At 37.9% G+C, this 18,969-nt stretch overlaps 1 protein-coding gene across 2 annotated transcripts in view; it reads left to right on the top strand.

Moving 5' to 3' along the window:
• Atp6v1h (ATPase H+ transporting V1 subunit H) overlaps positions 1-18,969 on the top strand; it is a 71,372-nt gene that overhangs the window by 11,759 nt on the left and 40,644 nt on the right. For both annotated transcript variants that reach the window (XM_052175996.1, XM_052175997.1), the window contains exons 5-8: positions 647-760; positions 3,838-3,942; positions 6,687-6,740; positions 18,769-18,866. In XM_052175996.1, the coding sequence (XP_052031956.1) occupies positions 647-760; positions 3,838-3,942; positions 6,687-6,740; positions 18,769-18,866 (371 nt within the window). The remainder of the gene's footprint in view (positions 1-646; positions 761-3,837; positions 3,943-6,686; positions 6,741-18,768; positions 18,867-18,969) is intronic.

Here is an 18,969-nt window from a genome sequence, read left to right as displayed (position 1 = left end):
ATCCACCATCTGGCACATGCTCTTACCCACTGAGCCATCTCGCCAGTTAATTTTCATATTTTAAAAATACATTCCTTTATGAAATTTATTAATGTTTTCTTTGTTAGTGTTCTGTAGTTGTTTATGTATGAAGTTTGATATATATACAGTATACCGTCTTGATGTTATTGTGATGGTTGTTTTTTAAAAATTTTTTATTATTTATTTATTTAGGTTAGTTTTAATCGTCAACTTGATACATTCTATAATCACCTGGGAAGGTATTCTCAATGAGGGATTATCTAGATCATTTTTGCATATGCACATGTTTGTGGGGGATTACCTAGGTTATGTAAGTTGAGCCAGGAAGACCTGCCCACTGGGGTTGGTATCATACCTAGGTAGGGAACCTGACCTTTTTGAGTGAACAAAGTGAGTTCAACACTAACACGCACACTTTAATTTATTCTCTTGTCTCTTGACTCTAGATATGTGACCAGTTTTTTCAAGTTCTTGCCTCTGTTATCTAGTAATGACAGACAAATTATTTCTGTACAGTAGAAAAATCCATACATAGCTTTATGTATGTATTTCCTACATATTAATGGAATATACAGTAGCAGGTAAAAAGCAGTACGTAATCATTATGTGCTTGGTTTTCTTTTAGGAAAATCACCAGCGTGTCAGCATTTTCTTTGACTATGCGAAACGAAGCAAGAGCACTGCCTGGCCATACTTTCTGCCAATGCTGAACCGCCAGGACCCCTTTACTGTTCATATGGTAAAGTCTGAATTGATCACATTCTTTTCCTTTTATAGTTTATTCTTTTACTGTGGCAAAATGACTGAAAAGAAGCAGAATCAGGAAGAAGAGGTTTATTTCATCTCAGTATTTTAAGGAATTATAACCCATCATAGTGGTCAAGGTAAATGGCTCTGTGGAACTAGGAAGCGGTATTAGGACCAGGTTATAAAACTTGAAGCCCTACCCTCAGTGACTTATTTCCTTCAGTGAGACTCCCTTTCCTAAAGGTTTTAGAACTTCCAAAAACAGTACATATAGCCGGGGACCAGGTGCTCAACATAGGAGGCTCCTATGACATGTCATAGTCAAACTATGCATATACCATATAAGAAGGTAGTTTCTTTTTTTAAACAGGCAAACATAAGAAATAAACCTAGGTTGGTTGTGACTTGATAACTTACCTGTTCCCAGAGGAGTGAGCATTTTCTTAATGAGTAAAGAGGGTCTGATCGAGCGTGTGTTGGTCTGATTCAGTTATAAAGTTTACGAGATGAATGCATTCATTATGTCATGGTACATAGTGAGTTTACATGTGCAGATAGCTCAAGATTGCCTACAGTAAGAATCACATTTTATTATGTAGAAATTAAATATTTTGAAATAACTAGTGTTTTACTTTAATTTGTTATTCTTAATATCTTGAACCTCTTGCTTTAAACTTAAATGTTCAACATCATTAATCATCAGGGAAATGCTAATCAAAACAACCCTGAGATTTCACCTCATACCAGTCAAAATGGCTAAGGTCAAAAACTCAGGAGACAGCAGGTGCTGGCGAGGATGTGGAAAAAGAGGAACACTCCTCCACTGCTGGTGGGATTGCAAGATGGTACAACCACTTTGGAAATCAGTCTGGCGGTTCCTCAGAAAACTGGGCATGACACTTCCAGAGGACCCTGCTATACCACTCCTGGGCATATACCCAGAGGATTCCCCAGCATGCAGTAAGGACACATGCTCCACTATGTTCATAGCAGCCATACTTGTTGTATCCAGAAGCTGGAAAGAACCCAGGTGTCCCTCAATGGAGGCATGGATGCAAAAAATGTGGTATATTTACACAATGGAGTACTATTCAGCCATTAGAAACAATGAATTCATGAAATTCTTAGACAAATGGATGGAGCTGGAGAACATCATACTAAGTGAGTTAACCCAGTCTCAAAAGATCAGTCATGGTATGTACTCACTGATAAGTGGATATTAGCCTAGAAACTTTGAATACCCAGGACATAATCCACATATTAAATGATGTCCAAGAAGAACTGAGGCCCCTGGTTCTGGATAGACTCAGTGCAGCAGTATAGGGGAATTCCAGAACAGGGAAGTAGGAAGGGGTAGATGGGGGAACAGGGGAAGGGAAGAGGGCTTATGTGACTTTCGGGGAGTGGGGAGCCAAAAAAGGGGAAATCATTTGAAATGTAAATAAAGAATATATCGAATTAAAAAAAAAAGAATATATCAAATAAAAAAATATTCTATTATCAAATAAAAAAGTAATATCCATTAAAAAAAAAAGAACTATAGTTAGAACTTCAACACCGAAGAGTGTCAGGGAAAACATAAGAAAAAAGGCGGAGAGAATTGGTCTGGACCCAAGCAAGCCTCGTGTGTCCACTGTAGAGTGGGATTCAGGAGCCTTAGTAAATATCTTCCATTCTAAGTTCAGGACCACTGTCAGTGAAACCTCTCTGTGCAAATGTGTTCCTTGCCTACCCACATGTGTGTTCTTGTGTATGCACCTAGATTTATATGTTTGTCTACTCTTATTTTCCAAAAAAAAGATAAACAATAAAAACCTCAAAACAAACAAAAGAGTCATAAGAAAGCTACATTTTTAGGAGTAATGTCTTAAAAACCAATAATATATTTTCTTTTTCCCCTTCAAGTTGTAGAGGTTTGTTTCCATTGTCTGGTGTAGTTTAAACATGTTCATACATTCATAACTTGATGTAGCTCTATTAGAGCATCATTACTAAAAGTGAAGACATAGCTAGTCAGCTTTTGATGTTGTGTTGCTGGAGCCTGTACATGTTTGCAAGTACACTTCCACTGAGCTAGTTTCCAGACTACAGATAACCCAGGCTGTCTCCAACTATCTAAATAGCTGCAAATGATCTTGAACGACTAATCCTCCTGCTCCCATCTCTCCAGACCCCAAGTCTGCTTCCATACCCATTTTATGATGCCAGACCCAGGGCTTCCTGAATGCTAGGCAAATACTTTTTCCTCTGAACTATATCCTGTGGGTCCCTAAATAATCTTCTTAATTGAAATTGCTCTTGGTTAAGTTTTCAAATGGAGGTGCAGTCAGCTTGTTGTTGGAGTATTTGTTACTGTGATTGCCTGTAGCTTATGCCAGAGTATAGATGTCACTGTCATTCCTAGTCATTTCCTTTTGCTTCTGCATATGCTGCTAATGTATTTTCAGCTAGGAATGTATTTCCAAATAGGAATCCTTTTAAATCACTTGACTACTACTTTACTTACTTATTTCATGGCCTGTGTGCCCTAGTGCAAAGGAAGGGTAGAGGATAACTTCTGGCAGTTGTTTCCTCTTGTGCCCCAGGAGTCCTGGGATGGAATTCAGATTTTATGGCTTGTAAGTAAGCACCATTGCCTTCTGAGATGTCTTGCCAGCCTTTAGCTATGTTTTGGGTAATTTATATTGATATTAAGATTAATTCTCAATCTTATTTTTTTTTCCTTTTTATGATAGTTTCTCACCATGTAGCCCATTCTGGTCTCATGATTCCCCAGTCCTGAAGTACTGGGATTATAGATGTATGTCACCACTATGACTCTAAATCTTATTTTGAAATGCAAGATAATCTAGGGAATGGTATGTAATTTCTTAGAGCACAGATATGTTTTAAAATAGTTTTAAGAAACAAATCATATATCCATCCCATCCTCCCAACCCCCTAACCTCCAGGAATTGAGTGTTTTGAAAACCATTTAACAAAGTGATTTACAAGAGCTGTCTTTTAAGGTATAGTATGTGAGGTATAAGATGTGATTGGCATTCAGATGAATTTCTTATTTATTTTTAGGCAGCAAGAATTATTGCCAAGTTAGCAGCTTGGGGGAAAGAACTGATGGAAGGCAGTGACTTAAATTACTATTTCAATTGGATAAAAACTCAGCTGAGTTCACAGGTAACAGAAATTTCCTTTATTATCCAAAAGAAATGTGGTATTAGAATCTATGTTTTTATATGTTGTTTATGGTAAATGTGCTAAATTACAAAAGATGCATTATTAAAGTAATTGTGCTTTGACTTTGTTAGATAAGCCCAGCTACTGCTGATGTGAAGGCCATCTTAACTGTTTGTTCTTTTACTGGCTACAACTCAAACCTTCTGTTTTCTCTGCCGCTTGTGGTTTTCTCTCCTTGCTCAGGGACTTATGGACCTTCTAGGCAGCTAACAGGATTACACAGTTTATAGAACTGTCAGAACCTAAAGGAAGCAATTTAGTGAGTGCTCACAGAGAGTTTCCAGGTAGGAAAACAAATGGTTCATCAGTAGACCACATGTGGACAGGCTCTGGGGTCAGAGACCTCCAGGTGGAGCCTTGGCCTAGGTGTTTGAACCGCCAGCATTTATATGAGAAATCTTAGTTGGGGGAGAGAACTCTAGAGATTTTCTAGGGGTCTTTTATACCCTATTGATTGCATAACTAGAATATCTTGTTTAAGTGGTTACACAAAAAACAAACTGGTCTTGCACACTGCCAAGGGGTTTTAAACTGCAGGTTACACATTATAGACCATTAGTCAGTCTGCTTGTCCTTACCTAGGGTAAGAGTTTGTACCAGTCTTCCAGATACTCTTTGGGAAGTCTGGGGCTGCCAGATCCAATTGTTGTACAATTATGTCTTACACAGTGGTTCATTCCCACAATATCATGAAGTTTTGGGATTCAATACTTAGGTACGATTGGGACATCCTGCTTACTGATCATCTGGGTTGCCTTCAGGTTTTTCAAGCTCCATGTCTCCAAGGAGAAGAGAGCTTGCTGATATAATAACTGGGAAAATGTTGGCTATCTTTGTGTGTCTTTAGAATGGGACAAACATAGGATATTTCTGATGGCTTTTTGAAATGTTTCTTTTAGGCTTCCAGTGACTATTAGATGGTCGGTAGGACTGATGCTCGTAAAAGGAAAGAAATAAGGTTGGCCTGGGGAAGAGTGTTCTGGAGAACAAAAGCCAGAACTCGGTGTAAGGGTGGGTCATGTGGAGGAGCTAACCCAGGGAAAATAATATTGACAGTTACTGTATTGTCAACTTTAAGTTAAAAATAAATGTTACCTGGTAAGTTTTAACTTAAGGAGTGAGAGACACCTGATGTTCTGCTTAAATGTTTTTCTCTTACTACATTGGAGAAATTAATTTGTAGTTAGATAATGTTTTGAATGAAATTCTTTACAACATCATCAAGCTGTAGGTTTTACTGAGTTTGTAAGATACTTCAAATGTATTTAAAACATGAAATTGGACGCATGAAGATGAAAATTTAAGTTTCTAAATGTAGATCATTTGGAATCAGAATACTACATTTGGAAGACAGGAAACACTTCCTCTCTCCCTTTATAAAAAAAAGGTTTAAAAATTAAGTGTCCTTTTAAATGATCTCATTCTGCTTTAATGCTAGCTTTCTTGTAAGATTCAGATGTACCTGACTTTACAAAGTGAAACATGGTATGCAAGAACTACATACTACTGTATACTTCATGGGCAGTTTACCTTTGACATTTGTTCAGAGTAGGACCATTTCTATTGCATCCCAGAGATGAATTGACACTCCTGAAATGATTAACACTCATTTAATGCTTGCACAGTTGTAAATGTGTCTTGCAACATGGGGAAGTCTCTCCTCACTAGTGGATGAAGTATTTCAGAGGCCAGAAAAGTTTTCCTCAGAGTTGGGCTTCTTTGTGTTGAGTGGATGCTCTTTAAGATCTTTCTGTATCTTTCCAGTGCTCTGTCTCTGCCATCATCTTTTGGCTTTCTGACGTGGCTTGATGCCTATCCTCTGCGAGTCCTTCTGCTATAGGGCACCTACTGAAGGTCCCAAGCTCAGCCTGGCTTTGCTTCTCAGAGTCTGGGCACTGCCTCTGCTTGGTTCTGATCATACTGGCTTTCTTGCTACTGGCAGAAAATTCTTCCATAGCCTTTTATCAGGAATAATTTATAAATGTGTTGGTTAAAGAAAGGTAGGATTATTTGAAATTTTATTTGCTATCTTACTCAAATGTTTTTAAAGTATGTAAAAAGTCTTTTTCCTCGCCAGAAGTATTTATTCTTTCATAAAAAGATTCATAATTTCATGATTCTAGTGAAAATAAATGCCCAAGTTAGTTGCTTGCAATTGAATTTTTTTTTTTTAACGACAGCAATTTTTTTTTCACCTTATACTTAATAGGTATGGATAAAGAAAAAGCAGCTCCCCCAAGATTCATTATTAGTTTTCTCTTGACTTGTTACATGCCATTCTGTTTGGTAATTTCTTTATAACAATTGTGATAGTGAATACTGAGATTAATTCATAGCATTGCTTTATCTTCCTATTATTAAGCATCTATTTAAAAAAGTTTTATCAAAAATGTTGAGAGTAGTAGGGTAGGCAGTTGTCTGATTGAACACACAATTCTTTAGTAAATACTGAAGCAGAACTTTTACAAGCTTCATCTTTGAAACTTCTCTTGTGTTTATTAGACTGCTGTTCAGCTTGTAGTAGTCTGTTTATTATCTGGTGGAGGATAATAACTTATATCATCTTCATGGTCTTTTAAAGTAGGATTAGGGAAAATAATAAAATTGATCCAACTCATTTTATAAGCTAGGTTAGGATAAAATAAAAAACAAAACTAAGTAATAAGTCATTTATTTTGTAATAGAAACTTCGTGGTAGCAGTGTTGCTGTTGAAACAGGAACAATCTCTTCAAGTGATGTAAGTATGTGCCTTCCAATTGACTGGTTTCTTTTTTTTTTTTTAATTTTTTTTAATTCGATATAATTTATTTACATTTCAAATGATTTCCCCTTTTCTAGCCCCCCACTCCCCGAAAGTCCCGTAAGCCCCCTTCTCTTCCCTGTCCTCCCACCCACCCCTTCCCACTTCCCCGTTCTGGTTTTGCCGAATACTGCTTCACTGAGTCTTTCCAGAACCACGGGCCACTCCTCCTTTCTTCGTGTACCTCATTTGATATGTGGATTATGTTTTGGGTATTCCAGTTTTCTAGGTTAATATCCACTTATTAGTGAGTGCATACCATGATTCACCTTTTGAGTCTGGGTTACCTCACTTAGTATGATGTTCTCTAGCTCCATCCATTTGCCTAAGAATTTCATGAATTCATTGTTTCTAATGGCTGAATAGCACTCCATTGTGTAGATATACCACATTTTTTGCATCCACTCTTCTGTTGAGGGATACCTGGGTTCTTTCCAGCCTCTGGCAATTATAAATAGGGCTGCTATGAACGTAGTAGAGCATGTATCCTTATTACATGGTGGGGAATCCTCTGGGTATATGCCCAGGAGTGGTATAGCAGGATCTTCTGGAAGTGAGGTGCCCAGTTTTCGGAGGAACCGTCAGACTGATTTCCAGAGTGGTTGTACCAATTTGCAACTCCACCAGCAGTGGAGGAGTGTTCCTCTTTCTCCACACCCTCTCCAACACCTGCTGTCTCCTGAATTTTTAATCTTAGCCATTCTGACTGGTGTAAGATGAAATCTCAGGGTTGTTTTGATTTGCATTTCCCTAATGGCTAATGAAGTTGAGCATTTTTTAAGATGCTTCTCCGCCATCCGAAGTTCTTCAGGTGAGAATTCTTTGTTTAACTCTGTACCCCATTTTTTAATAGGGTTGTTCGGTTTTCTGGAGTCTAACTTCTTGAGTTCTTTATATATATTGGATATTAGCCCTCTATCTGATGTAGGATTGGTGAAGATCTTTTCCCAATTTGTTGGTGCCAATTTGTCCTCTTGATGGTGTCCTTTGCCTTACAGAAACTTTGTAATTTTATGAGGTCCCATTTGTCAATTCTTGCTCTTAGAGCATACGCTATTGGTGTTCTGTTCAGAAACTTTCTCCCTGTACCGATGTCCTCAAGGGTCTTCCCCAGTTTCTTTTCTATTAGCTTCAGAGTGTCTGGCTTTATGTGGAGGTCCTTGATCCATTTGGATTTGAGCTTAGTACAAGGAGACAATCCCATGCTCATGGATCGGTAGAATCAATATAGTTAAAATGGCCATTTTGCCAAAAGCAATATACAGATTCAATGCAATACCCATCAAAATCCCAACTCAATTCTTCACAGAGTTAGAAAGAGCAATTATCAAATTCATCTGGAACAACAAAAAACCCAGGATAGCTAAAACTATTCTCAGCAACAAAAGAAAATCTGGGGGAATCAGTATCCCTGACCTCAAGCAATACTACAGAGCAATAGTGTTAAAAACTGCATGGTATTGGTACAGTGACAGGCAGGAGGATCAATGGAACAGGATTGAAGATCCAGAAATGAACCCACACACCTATGGCCACTTGATCCTCGACAAAGAGGCTGAAAACATCCAATGGAAAAAAGATAGCCTTTTCAACAAATGGTGCTAGTTCAACTGGAGATCAGCATGCAGAAGAATGCGAATTGACTGGTTTCTTAACACCTTGAAAATAAATTGTTTTGACTCACAGGCATTTAAAAATGTGAAGACTTTTTACTAGTTCTCCAAATGTAAATCCTTGGATCTGATGTGTCACCTCCTACAGTGAAGTTAATTCTATTGCCTTTTTTTCTGGGAGATACAAATCCTGTCCTTCCTTATTGCTCTCTTTGCAGGACATCCTACTTTAGATATCCAAATCAATACAAGAGTTAGAATTGTAGTATACTGCACAAGAGATTAATCTTGTCATTTGTGTTACAATTCAGTAGTTTGTCTGGTATCTGTCTGACCTGGGTATAAACGATACATCAGCTGACTGATGACAAACCACTGTTGTGCTCAAGCCTTTGTAGACTGTGGTGGCCCAGCATGTACCTCCTCACCCCTTCTTCAACCAGTTTCTTCCCACTTGTAAGTGGTTAAGTGTTAATACTAATTATGTACCATAGCTTCCATCGTAGCTAACATCATCTTTCTTATTTGGGAATGGTTTAACTTTGCTGTATTTGAGTAGCTTAGAGACTGACCATAACAAAACCTTTAGGACAAAGGAGAGAAACAGGAGGTAGATACAGCTATATGTGATGGAAATACCTAGGGGAGGTTAGAAGGTTGACAAAGGTAGATGTAAAAGAAGCTTTGTCTAAACCATATAACAGCTGTATTGATTATTGTAACTTACAGTTATCTGAATGGAATATTCTAGCATGTTTGTCTAAGAATGGAAATAGTCTCAGAATCTACATTGAAAGCTAGCAGACAAGCTTCCCTTTGGGGCATAAATTGAAAGATGTGATGAATATTGTGTGAAACCAGAGAAGGGAGTTTGAAGTGTAATCAGAACAAGGTATAGAGTTAGATGAACACACTGGGCCCAGAGTAAGGAGAGAAAACAGTGAACAGGGAGATGGTTTAGTTGGTTTCTGTTTGTTTGCTTGTTCGTTTTTTATTTTTTTCATGGCAGTGCTTCTCTGTGTAGTCCTGGCTGTCCTAGAACTCAGTTTGTAACAGGCTGGTCCTGCACTTAAGATCCACCAGCCTCTGCCTTGAGTGCTGGGATTAAAGGTGAGTGCCACCACCCCTTGAAGGTTTAGTTGTTAAACAAATATGTAAATTGACATCTTTATTTCTCTGTAATAAAAATTTTATTATGTGTGTAGCAGTTTTGTTTGCATATATGCCTATATACCCTATCTACAAAGTGGAGGCCAGAAGAGTGACTTGGACTCCCTGGGACTGGATTGACAGACCCTTGTTAGCTGCCATGTTGGTGTTTGGAATTCCCCAGTATTCTGAAAGAATAGCCAGGACTCTTAACTCCTGAGTTATTTACCACCCTTCACTGACATTTTTATTTCTTGTGGAGTTCCTATTACTGTGAAGTTCAGAAATGTTGATAGGTATTTTTAGAATAATTTGTTTTATAAACTTATTTGAGTGTTTGTAATACATTAAACCCTATAAAAGGAGAGGTAAGCTGAGTGTGTAAGATTCTCAGTTTGAATTTTTTTATTCATTGTATTAGGCAGAATTGGTTGAGCTGGTATTGGCTTTGTGTAAATGGTTTATATGCACACACTAATTAGTAATTTTAAGATTTCATACCTTATCTTTAATTTCCCTCAGTCATGGGTAGACTCTTTTTCCTGAGTTCTTTTCTTTTTTAGTTAGGTACTGATTTCAAAAGCAGACCTCAATTTGAGAATATTGACAGCCTTTTCTTTGATCGTATTTTAAAGGGCAAATCTTAGCTAGTATTTATTGAGCACTTACTGTATAACTACCATGTTAATAATTTTATATTGCATTGTCTTATATAGCTTTATATGTTTTTTAGTGTAGGTTATAATGTTACTTACAGCTTATGCAAAAGCGTTGAGGCTGGGCAAGAAAGCACCTAATCTTGCTGAACATCATATAGTTAATGAGGGTCAGAACTAATGCAGTACATTGAGTATTGAGAAAATTGTTTCTAGAGGCACCTGAGCTGGAATTGAATGTTTAGGCATTGCTCCAACCCATTGCATACTATGACTTTTGTTAAAGTATTATGACTTATCTGTAATATGCCTTGGATAGCTTTAAAATTGTTAGTGTGAAAAGTTTGTTAGGCTGCATTATGCAATATTGCCACTTGAGGGCAGTATAAAGCAGCAGTGGACACCGCAAAGTGATAGCTCCATGACTCAGTCTTTCAGAGGCTTTCACCAGTAAGTGAAGGGTTGATTGTTGCAGACATTTTCTCACTTAATAATACGTAGTGAAGTTCGCTTAAAATGTGTTGATATGGTTTTCACACAGTTACTGGAAGCATCTGATTCTGTTTCTCTACCTTGTCAGTTAAGTTCTTTACTGGTTTTAATGCAAATTATAGATTATGTCTACTGAGGAGCAGTATTACCTTGGAAATGAACTTCTGGGCTGAGGCCCTGATCAAGGAGTGCTGCCATCTCTCCAAGTGCTGTGATCTCCAAGCTGTGATCTCTTTCTCAGGAAGACTGAGAATGACTGGAAATTTCTGTTTACTTCCTTCTCGTTTCCTTTTCCATGTCCTCTTTTCACTGTTACCTGAGTGCAGGAGGAAATGGCGTCTCACAGCAGTTTTTGATGTGTCTTGGTCTCTGGTGTCTTTGTTGTGCCTCATCCCCATTAGTTCCAAGATGTCGTTTCATGGGTAGAGTGGCTAGGTTTCCCTCCTGCTTGTTCTGACTTGATTCTCAGCACTCTGGAGTGGTTCTCTCTAACAGGACTTCTGTAATGTAAGTCTTCTGTGCATCTGGCCTGTCCATGGAGGTAGCCCCTTGCCACATATGACTAGTGTGATTGAGGAGACTGTCCTGATATGTATTTCCTGTATTCTGAAACTCATGCATTTGTAGTTCAGTGTTTTATATTTATCGAACTGTGCAGCCATTACTACAATCTAAATTTATACTATTATTTTTTGTTTTTGGTTTTTAGTTTTTTCGAGACAGTGTCCTCTGTGTAGCTTTGGTTGTCCTGGAGCTCACTCTGTAGACCAGGCTGGCCTTGAACTCAGAAATCTGCCTGCCTCTGCCTTCCAGAGTGCTGGGATTACAGGTGCGCACTACCACTGCCCGACAATTTATACTATTTTCAGCAATCCAGAAACTTAAAAACTACATTGTACATATGAACTATTTTTTGGTCTCTTCTTTCAACCCTAATCTAATTTCTAGATCTGGATTCACCTCTTGTAGATTGTAATGTGAATAAAACTCTGTGCCTTGGTTTTTGTCTGACAGACTCTCATCACCTAGCATGAATGTTTGAGCATGCAGCATTTTAGAATAAGAAACAGATAAACCTAGGAAGTCTAGTGTCCTTGGTTTTTAGCCACATTTCTTCAGTGATTTCCATGGCAGCTCTGATGTCCTTCCTAGTGGGGATTGATTTTGCTGCTTTGGCTTTTTTTTTATTGAATGCTGTGGTCCCATCAGAAGTGCTGCCTATGTTATTCATATAGCTCAGGCCTGTGGGCTACCCTGGCTGGAACCCAGAGCTAGCTTACAGTCAGTAGTTATTAGGACATGACTATAGTCTAAACATATCAAATGATAACAACAGAAATAAAAAACTTATAAGTTTTAAATAACTAATATTTTATTGTGTTATAATTGCTCTTTTATTTGTGTTAACTGCTTACTATGTCTGAATGATAAATTATCATAGGCATCTATGTATAGGAGGAAATAAAACTGACATCATAGGATTCAGTGCTTTTTCATCTCGGGATCTGTCAGGGAGCATGGTGGAATGGGGACCATTATACTTGCCTTAATAGGCTTAAAAAATATTGTTCTTACCCAGGGCAATTATTCATGGTTTTTCATTCTTTTAAATTATTATCACAAAGTTAACACTTTTAAGAATTGGGATCATTGAAATGTATGTGTGTGTGTGTGTGTGTAAAAGTACAGATAGAATAATCAACTGTTGTTTTTCTGATCAGGATTTTGGAAGGGTTGCCTGGGGTTATATTGGGATATATAAAAGAACATGAAATCAGATATTTGAGTAGTACACGACTTTTAATGTGTCTTTGAAAGGATAGCAACAATAAGGTAACCTATTACTATGTGCTAAATATGCTTTTGGACTTGTATGTAAAACATTGATTTATAAAGCAAACCATGCTTGCTTAGTGGTAGCAATAATATGTTTTTCTTAGTAATAGTTGAAGGTTTTAAAGTTGTGAATAATAGTGAAGTGCTGTATTTTGATTTTGTTTTTTGAGACAGTTTCTCAGTATAGCCTTGGCTGTCCTGGAACTCACTAGTAGACTAGGCTGCCTTCTAACTCAGATGTCTGCCTGCTTCTGCCTTGTGAGTGCTGGGGTCAAAGGCGTGTGCCACCACCTTCACCTGGCTGGAAGTCTGATATTGATATTTTTTGGACATTGACTAAGGAATTTATTTTTATTAACTCTATTTTAAAAAATTCTTGGCTATATGCATTTTAGTCTGTGAATATCTACTGCAATAATAGTATACCTTAAAATTATTTAATGTTTTATAGAAATTGATTATAGTGAATAGATTTTTAATTTTGATATAGCTGTCACTATTTTCCTTTATTGATAATAAAACAATTTTGAGGAAGTGAATTCCTCAAGAAAGCAAGCTAAAGATTCTCATTCCTGTTCTAGTATTTATTCTCCTCCCCCATCTTGTGTTGGGGATAAAGCCAGAGTCTCATGTTTGCTAAGCAAGTAGTCTGTAACTACACTGCCACCCTTTCTCCCCAGAGACGAGTTTATACATCTTGGTTTTCCCTACTGTGGTCTTTTCACCATACCTCCTCCAAAGGTGATTACTGTGAGATCTGTTCGTGTAGATTTGGTCTGGACTGATCTTAAGCTGCATGTGAAGGGGTCTGAATTCACTAGCCCTGCATTGTATCATGTCGAATTTATCAATATGCCTTATATTTGCTATGTAGTGATTGATTGCCTTAATAATCTGTTATTGATAGTTATTGGGTTACTTTATGTTTTTGATTATTGTGAATAATTTGGCTGTGAACAGTCTATACATGTCTTTTGTTACATTATATGTATTATATCTGTTGTACCTATATAACATTAATTTTTTTAAAACCTTAGTTTTTATTTTATTTTTAAAGATTTTTTTTTTTATTTATATGAGTACACTGTAGCTGTCTTCAGACACACACTAGAAGAGTGCATCAGATTCCATTACTCATGGTTGTGAGCCACCATGTGGTTGCTGGGAATTGAGCTCAGGACCTCTGGCAGAGCAGTCAGTGCTCTTAACCATCAAGCCATCTCTCCAGCCCTAAACCTTATTTTTAGTGATGGTTCTTAAACACTTTAACATCCCTTGTAGCCCACCACCTATCAGAGGTAGTGGGAAGAAAGGATACGAGGGAAGTGGACCTGCTTAGAAAGGTTATTTAGAGCAACTTCTGGCTGAGTTGTCTGGAAATTGACAGTTCATTTCACTGGTTAGCAGGTAGCAGCAGCTCAATCCAATCACAAACACTTCACGGGCACACCAGCAATCTAGTTCAGTAGAGTTGGGTTAGCAGCAGCAGTGACCCGACCTGGCAAAGACAGCCAGGCCTCAGCCTCCGCTCAAATCAGCAGGAGGGAACCAGCTACATTCTCAGCTGTGCCTCTCAGGGAAGTGAAGATCAGCAAAGATGGGAGATTAATAAGCATTGCACAGCTAGCTGTACCAGCAAGCCAAGCTCTGTCTCTGTCATTCGGTTGACTCCGATTTATACCCTCCAAACATTACATGTCCTCAATGTGCCTTGCCTCAGCATGTGCATCCAATTAGCCTGAGTCTGCAGAAGTGGCAAGAGACTGCAATACACCACCAGAAGTTTTTTGATGCATTTCTCTCTATGGAGTCCTGACAAATGCAGCTCAACTACGCAATGAAAGGCAGACCAATACATGTGAGTTGTTAGCCAAGAATATTTCATCACGTGTCCTTTCATCTGCTTGCTTTAGCAGAACATCCTCTCTCCTGTGTCTGCTTCAGCAAAATGTTCCTTCATGAGTCTGCCTTAGCTTTTCATATCTGTGTCCACTTTAATGAAATGTTCCTTCATGTGTTAGCTCCAGCAAAACACCATCCGACTAACTTTCCAAAAACTGTTAGGTTTCTACTTCATCTATGTCCAAAGTGGAATTTTAAGTAATGGGGTTATGTAATTTACAGTGAATTGCCAGTCAGTTTTCTAAGTCACTTTATGATTCTACAACAAGGTACAAGAATTCCATTTGTTCTATTTTCCTGCTGACATCTCCTGGGCCTTTGTTGTTGTTGCTGTTTGGCTTATTATATTTTGTTTTGTGACAGGCCTTGTTGGCCTAAAACTTGAGAACTTTTTGTTCATCCTCCCAAATGGTGGGATTATAAACGTACACTATAACAGCTGGCTTCTCTGTAATTTTTAAGTGAATGTCTATCTGATAGAAGCTAAATAAATAACTAAGGAATTGGTTGCCAGAGCCTTTCCCTCTTGTCCAGATGCCTCTTGCTTGTCGGGCTAGTGGGGAGTTTGGAGCAGTAAACTTCTGTTGTACCAGGAGAAGAGAGTCACACTTGCAGAAGGAAAACTTTTACACAAGCAAATATAAACACACATAAATTCATAGACAAATTCATGCTTACATGTTCATATATCTCCATTCAAATGAGTTGGGCCCAGCTACATACTTAACTGTATATGGAGCAAAAGACCAAGCACCATTCAAACAACTCACTCATTCTGGATGAAAAATGAATTTCAATCATTATTGCATAGAGAAAGAAAAAGCTTCTACCCATTTATTGCTAAATGAATTAAACTCAAGTCTATAAGAAGAAAGTTTTGTACTCTTCAGTAAGACAAAGCCTGCCTTGCTGTTAAGAAAAGACCCATTCTGTCCCAAAGCTATCTCTGTAGCTCCTTTTTTTCCTCTTTTCCCTCTGCATTATGCATATAGCTCTCGTAATAGTTTTCTTATAATTCTAAATTATTCCACTCTTCATTCTCCTTCTGATCTTGCTCTCTCTTCCTGCTCTGATGTAACAATGCCCTTGCTCCCAAAGCCTTTACTCCTAATGTCTTTATTCCCAATACTATGTTCCCAATGCTATGCCTGCCAATGAAATCTTTTCTAGTCTTTTGTACCTTTTCCAGGAGAAGAGATCACATTGTTTTTCCAAGTATTCCCCCCCCCCTTTTTAACAGGAGTTCACTAGAAGTTCAAACATAAATTCAAGTCATAAATTGAATATGAAGTATACAAGAGAGACTGTTTAGATGCATACCCATTAAGAGTAATCTGGCTAAACATTCATTATTTGTTACTAGCTCTACAGGTTCATGAAGAGTTAAAAAATTTTTGTGACTAAGTTAGTGAAGTTTCATAGATAGACCCAGTCAATATTTTATCTTCGGTCCTTGCACCTGTAGTAAATCCTTAGTTTCCTTTTTATGACCTTTTGTTAATGGTTTTACAACTTCTTAGAATGTGCTCTAAGTTGTAGGTGCCTGCCTACTATTTCAGAAGTAATTGACTCATGACACTAAAGACTGGCAGAGTTCTCATTGCAGTTTTAACATCAGAAAAGTCTTACTAGCAGTCTGTTATAAAAGAGCTTAATAATTACTAATATAATAATTCTCATAGGATAATCATTAAGAATTAAGAAATCATCAGTTTGTCTATATAGCATCATTACAAGGCAGTGCATCTTTGTTCTGCAGAGATCTACTCAAAAGGGTGGGCTAATACCTAGTGATTGTTATATATATATAATAATAACAGGAAAAGCATATTAATAGCAGGAATCTTTCCTCAGATGAAATATTTTTGGCCTTGGTTAGAGAAGCAAATCTATCATTAACTTTAACAGTCCATGGCAGAACCATCTAAGGAAGATCACCTGGTAGTTTTTAGCTTCTCCTTAATGGCTACTGACAATTACACTTGGCTCAAACTAGGTGATGGGGCAGCTCCTATAGCTCCTGACTGGGTGCCCGTGAGGTTGGCTCAGGCTAGGTGGTGGGGCAGCTGTCCGGTTTGCTGCCCGTGAGGGGTGGTTTTCCTTGAAGTGACTCGCTTTGGACTCTTTCAGTTCTGGGGAACAGTTCTAGCCTCCCAAACTGCCAGTTTGCAGCTTGTCGTGGGGCCAGCCTCACTTTGTCAGACACTGCCCTCTTGTAGCACTGCCGTAAAAGGATAGGCGTAGGCCTTTGCCAGGGTACGATGAGTGAATGATCGCATGCAGAGGCTTAGTTTCCTTAAGTATGAGGAGGGAGAGGGTAAGTCTGTCGGAAAGGACTCTGGTGGAGCAAAATGGGGGAAAAAGTGTGTGTGTGTGTGTGTGTGTGTGTGTGTGTGTGAGAGAGAGAGAGAGAGAGAGAGAGAGAGAGAGAGAGAGACAGAGAGAGACAGAGAACAAGAGACAGACATATAGAGACAGAGACAGTTATCATGCCAAAGCTTTTCTTTTAGGGAAAGGACAGAGAAGAATGGCTACAATGTGGATCAGCTTGAGCATGGTGGTGAGATATTTGAAGTGGAGTGCATCTCTAAGGAGAAGTCTCTGGTTTTTTATGGTTGTGTGATTTTTCTCTAGTAGTATTTATTGAATTGCCTTCTGTAGGATTTGTTTTTTTTTTTTTTTTTTTTTTTTTTTTTTTTTGAGATAGGGTTTCTTTTTGTAGCCCTGGTTCTCCTGGAACTAGCTTTGTAGACCAGGCTGACCTCCTTTAATTCACAGAGATCCGCCTGTTTCTGCCTCCTGAATGCAAGGATTATAGACATGCACCATTATCATCCAGAGTCTTTTTGTAGGATTAAAAGTAAGACTGGTTGGGTTCATTTAACTAAGGCTTATTATTTTCTTTAAAAAAAAATCTTTAAATTATTTATACAAGAAACTAAAAAGTAATTTAATGAAAAGTAACGGAGAAGATGCTTTTCATTTTCATTGAAGGCAAGAGTTCAGCTGGGTGTAGTGGTATCTGCCAGCATTTGGGAGGTAGATTAAGGCCAGCTTAGTCTATAGAGTGAGTTCTAGGATAGCCATGGCTGCACAGAGTGACCCTGTCTCAGAACAAAAGAGTTTGGTCATTTGTATACTGTCTGTCCTCAGTGACATGGTCTGAGCATAGTGTATGAAAGAGTCCTGTAACCTGTAGGGCCAGTGCCTTAATATGCTCATGCTGTATATGTAAGTCAAGTTGTAACTGACATTGCTGAGCCCATGCCGTCTGTGTGTACTGTGTGCACTACCTATTTTAGCACATAGCATGATCAACAGGCACAAAAACGACTTGGGTGATCCAAAACATTTTTGTATTCAAAGAAATAGAGTAAAATTAATAAAGATTTTTATTTGTTCAGTTATGAAGGCTAGAGCTTAAATATTCTTTTGTGTCTCTACTTTTTAAAGACATAAATCTCATGCTAAATATTTAGACAAGAGTTTGGACCAGAAATTCGTACTAGCTGTGGTAAAATGGAAGGGCTTATGGTGTCTAGGAGATACAGTTTTAGCTTATTTCAATTTATAGATTTAAATACAGTTTTATGAAATACAGCTATTGAACTAAGTTTTAAAAATATATGTTGTTTTTTAACCAATGTTAGATTTTTTTTTTCCAAGATGGGTTTCTCTGTATAGCCCTGGCTGTCCTGAAATTTGTTCTGTAGAGTAGGCTGGCCTTAGTTTCCTTAGTGCACCACCATGCTCAGTTTTAATTAGATATTTTTTCTATTACATCTAAAGCCCAAGCTTCTTCATATTTCTAGTTGTGTGCGGAATGGAATACTGCCTTCAACCCTGGCAGTGTCTTGATAGGGGTCCTCACAGGAGTGAAAAACTGAGGCCTACAGTAAAGGTTTATAGTGTGCTGAAAATTACTAAGTATAGGCCTGTCTTCCTTTTATTGTTTTGATTTTTTTATATTTTATAATTGCATAGAGCAGCATTTTCTGTTTGTAGATTCTCTCTTCAAGATTTGTAAATGACAAGGTGATATTAAACAATATCAGAGGTACCATTACTTATATTTTATGTCATCCTGAATGTGTAGATTTATTTTGGGAAACAACAATCACCTTAATTTCTAAGAGGCAAAGATAAAAACAGATATAAGTATTGACCTTTGAAAAGATATTAGACTTTGGATGCTCTAAATCTAACAAATTATAGTAAAAATTATAGTATAAACTCTTCCTATAGAAATGTGTGTGCTTGATCTCATGACTTAGGATGCTTTTTAGTCTAACCTGCATGCACTCCTTTCCTGTGCAGAGCTCGCAGTATGTGCAGTGCGTTGCTGGCTGTCTGCAGCTGATGCTCCGGGTCAACGAGTACCGCTTTGCGTGGGTGGAAGCGGACGGCGTGAACTGGTGAGTGAGTGTCTTGACTTTCATTGTAGAATGACATTTACAAACATTTCTCCTTGACATTTCTAAAATAAGTTAATATATTTAATCATTTTAAAGAAGGATT

This window comes from Apodemus sylvaticus, chromosome 3 (assembly GCF_947179515.1).
Source record: "Apodemus sylvaticus chromosome 3, mApoSyl1.1, whole genome shotgun sequence".
NCBI lineage: Eukaryota > Metazoa > Chordata > Mammalia > Rodentia > Muridae > Apodemus > Apodemus sylvaticus.
This window is presented reverse-complemented; position numbering and strand designations above follow the sequence as displayed.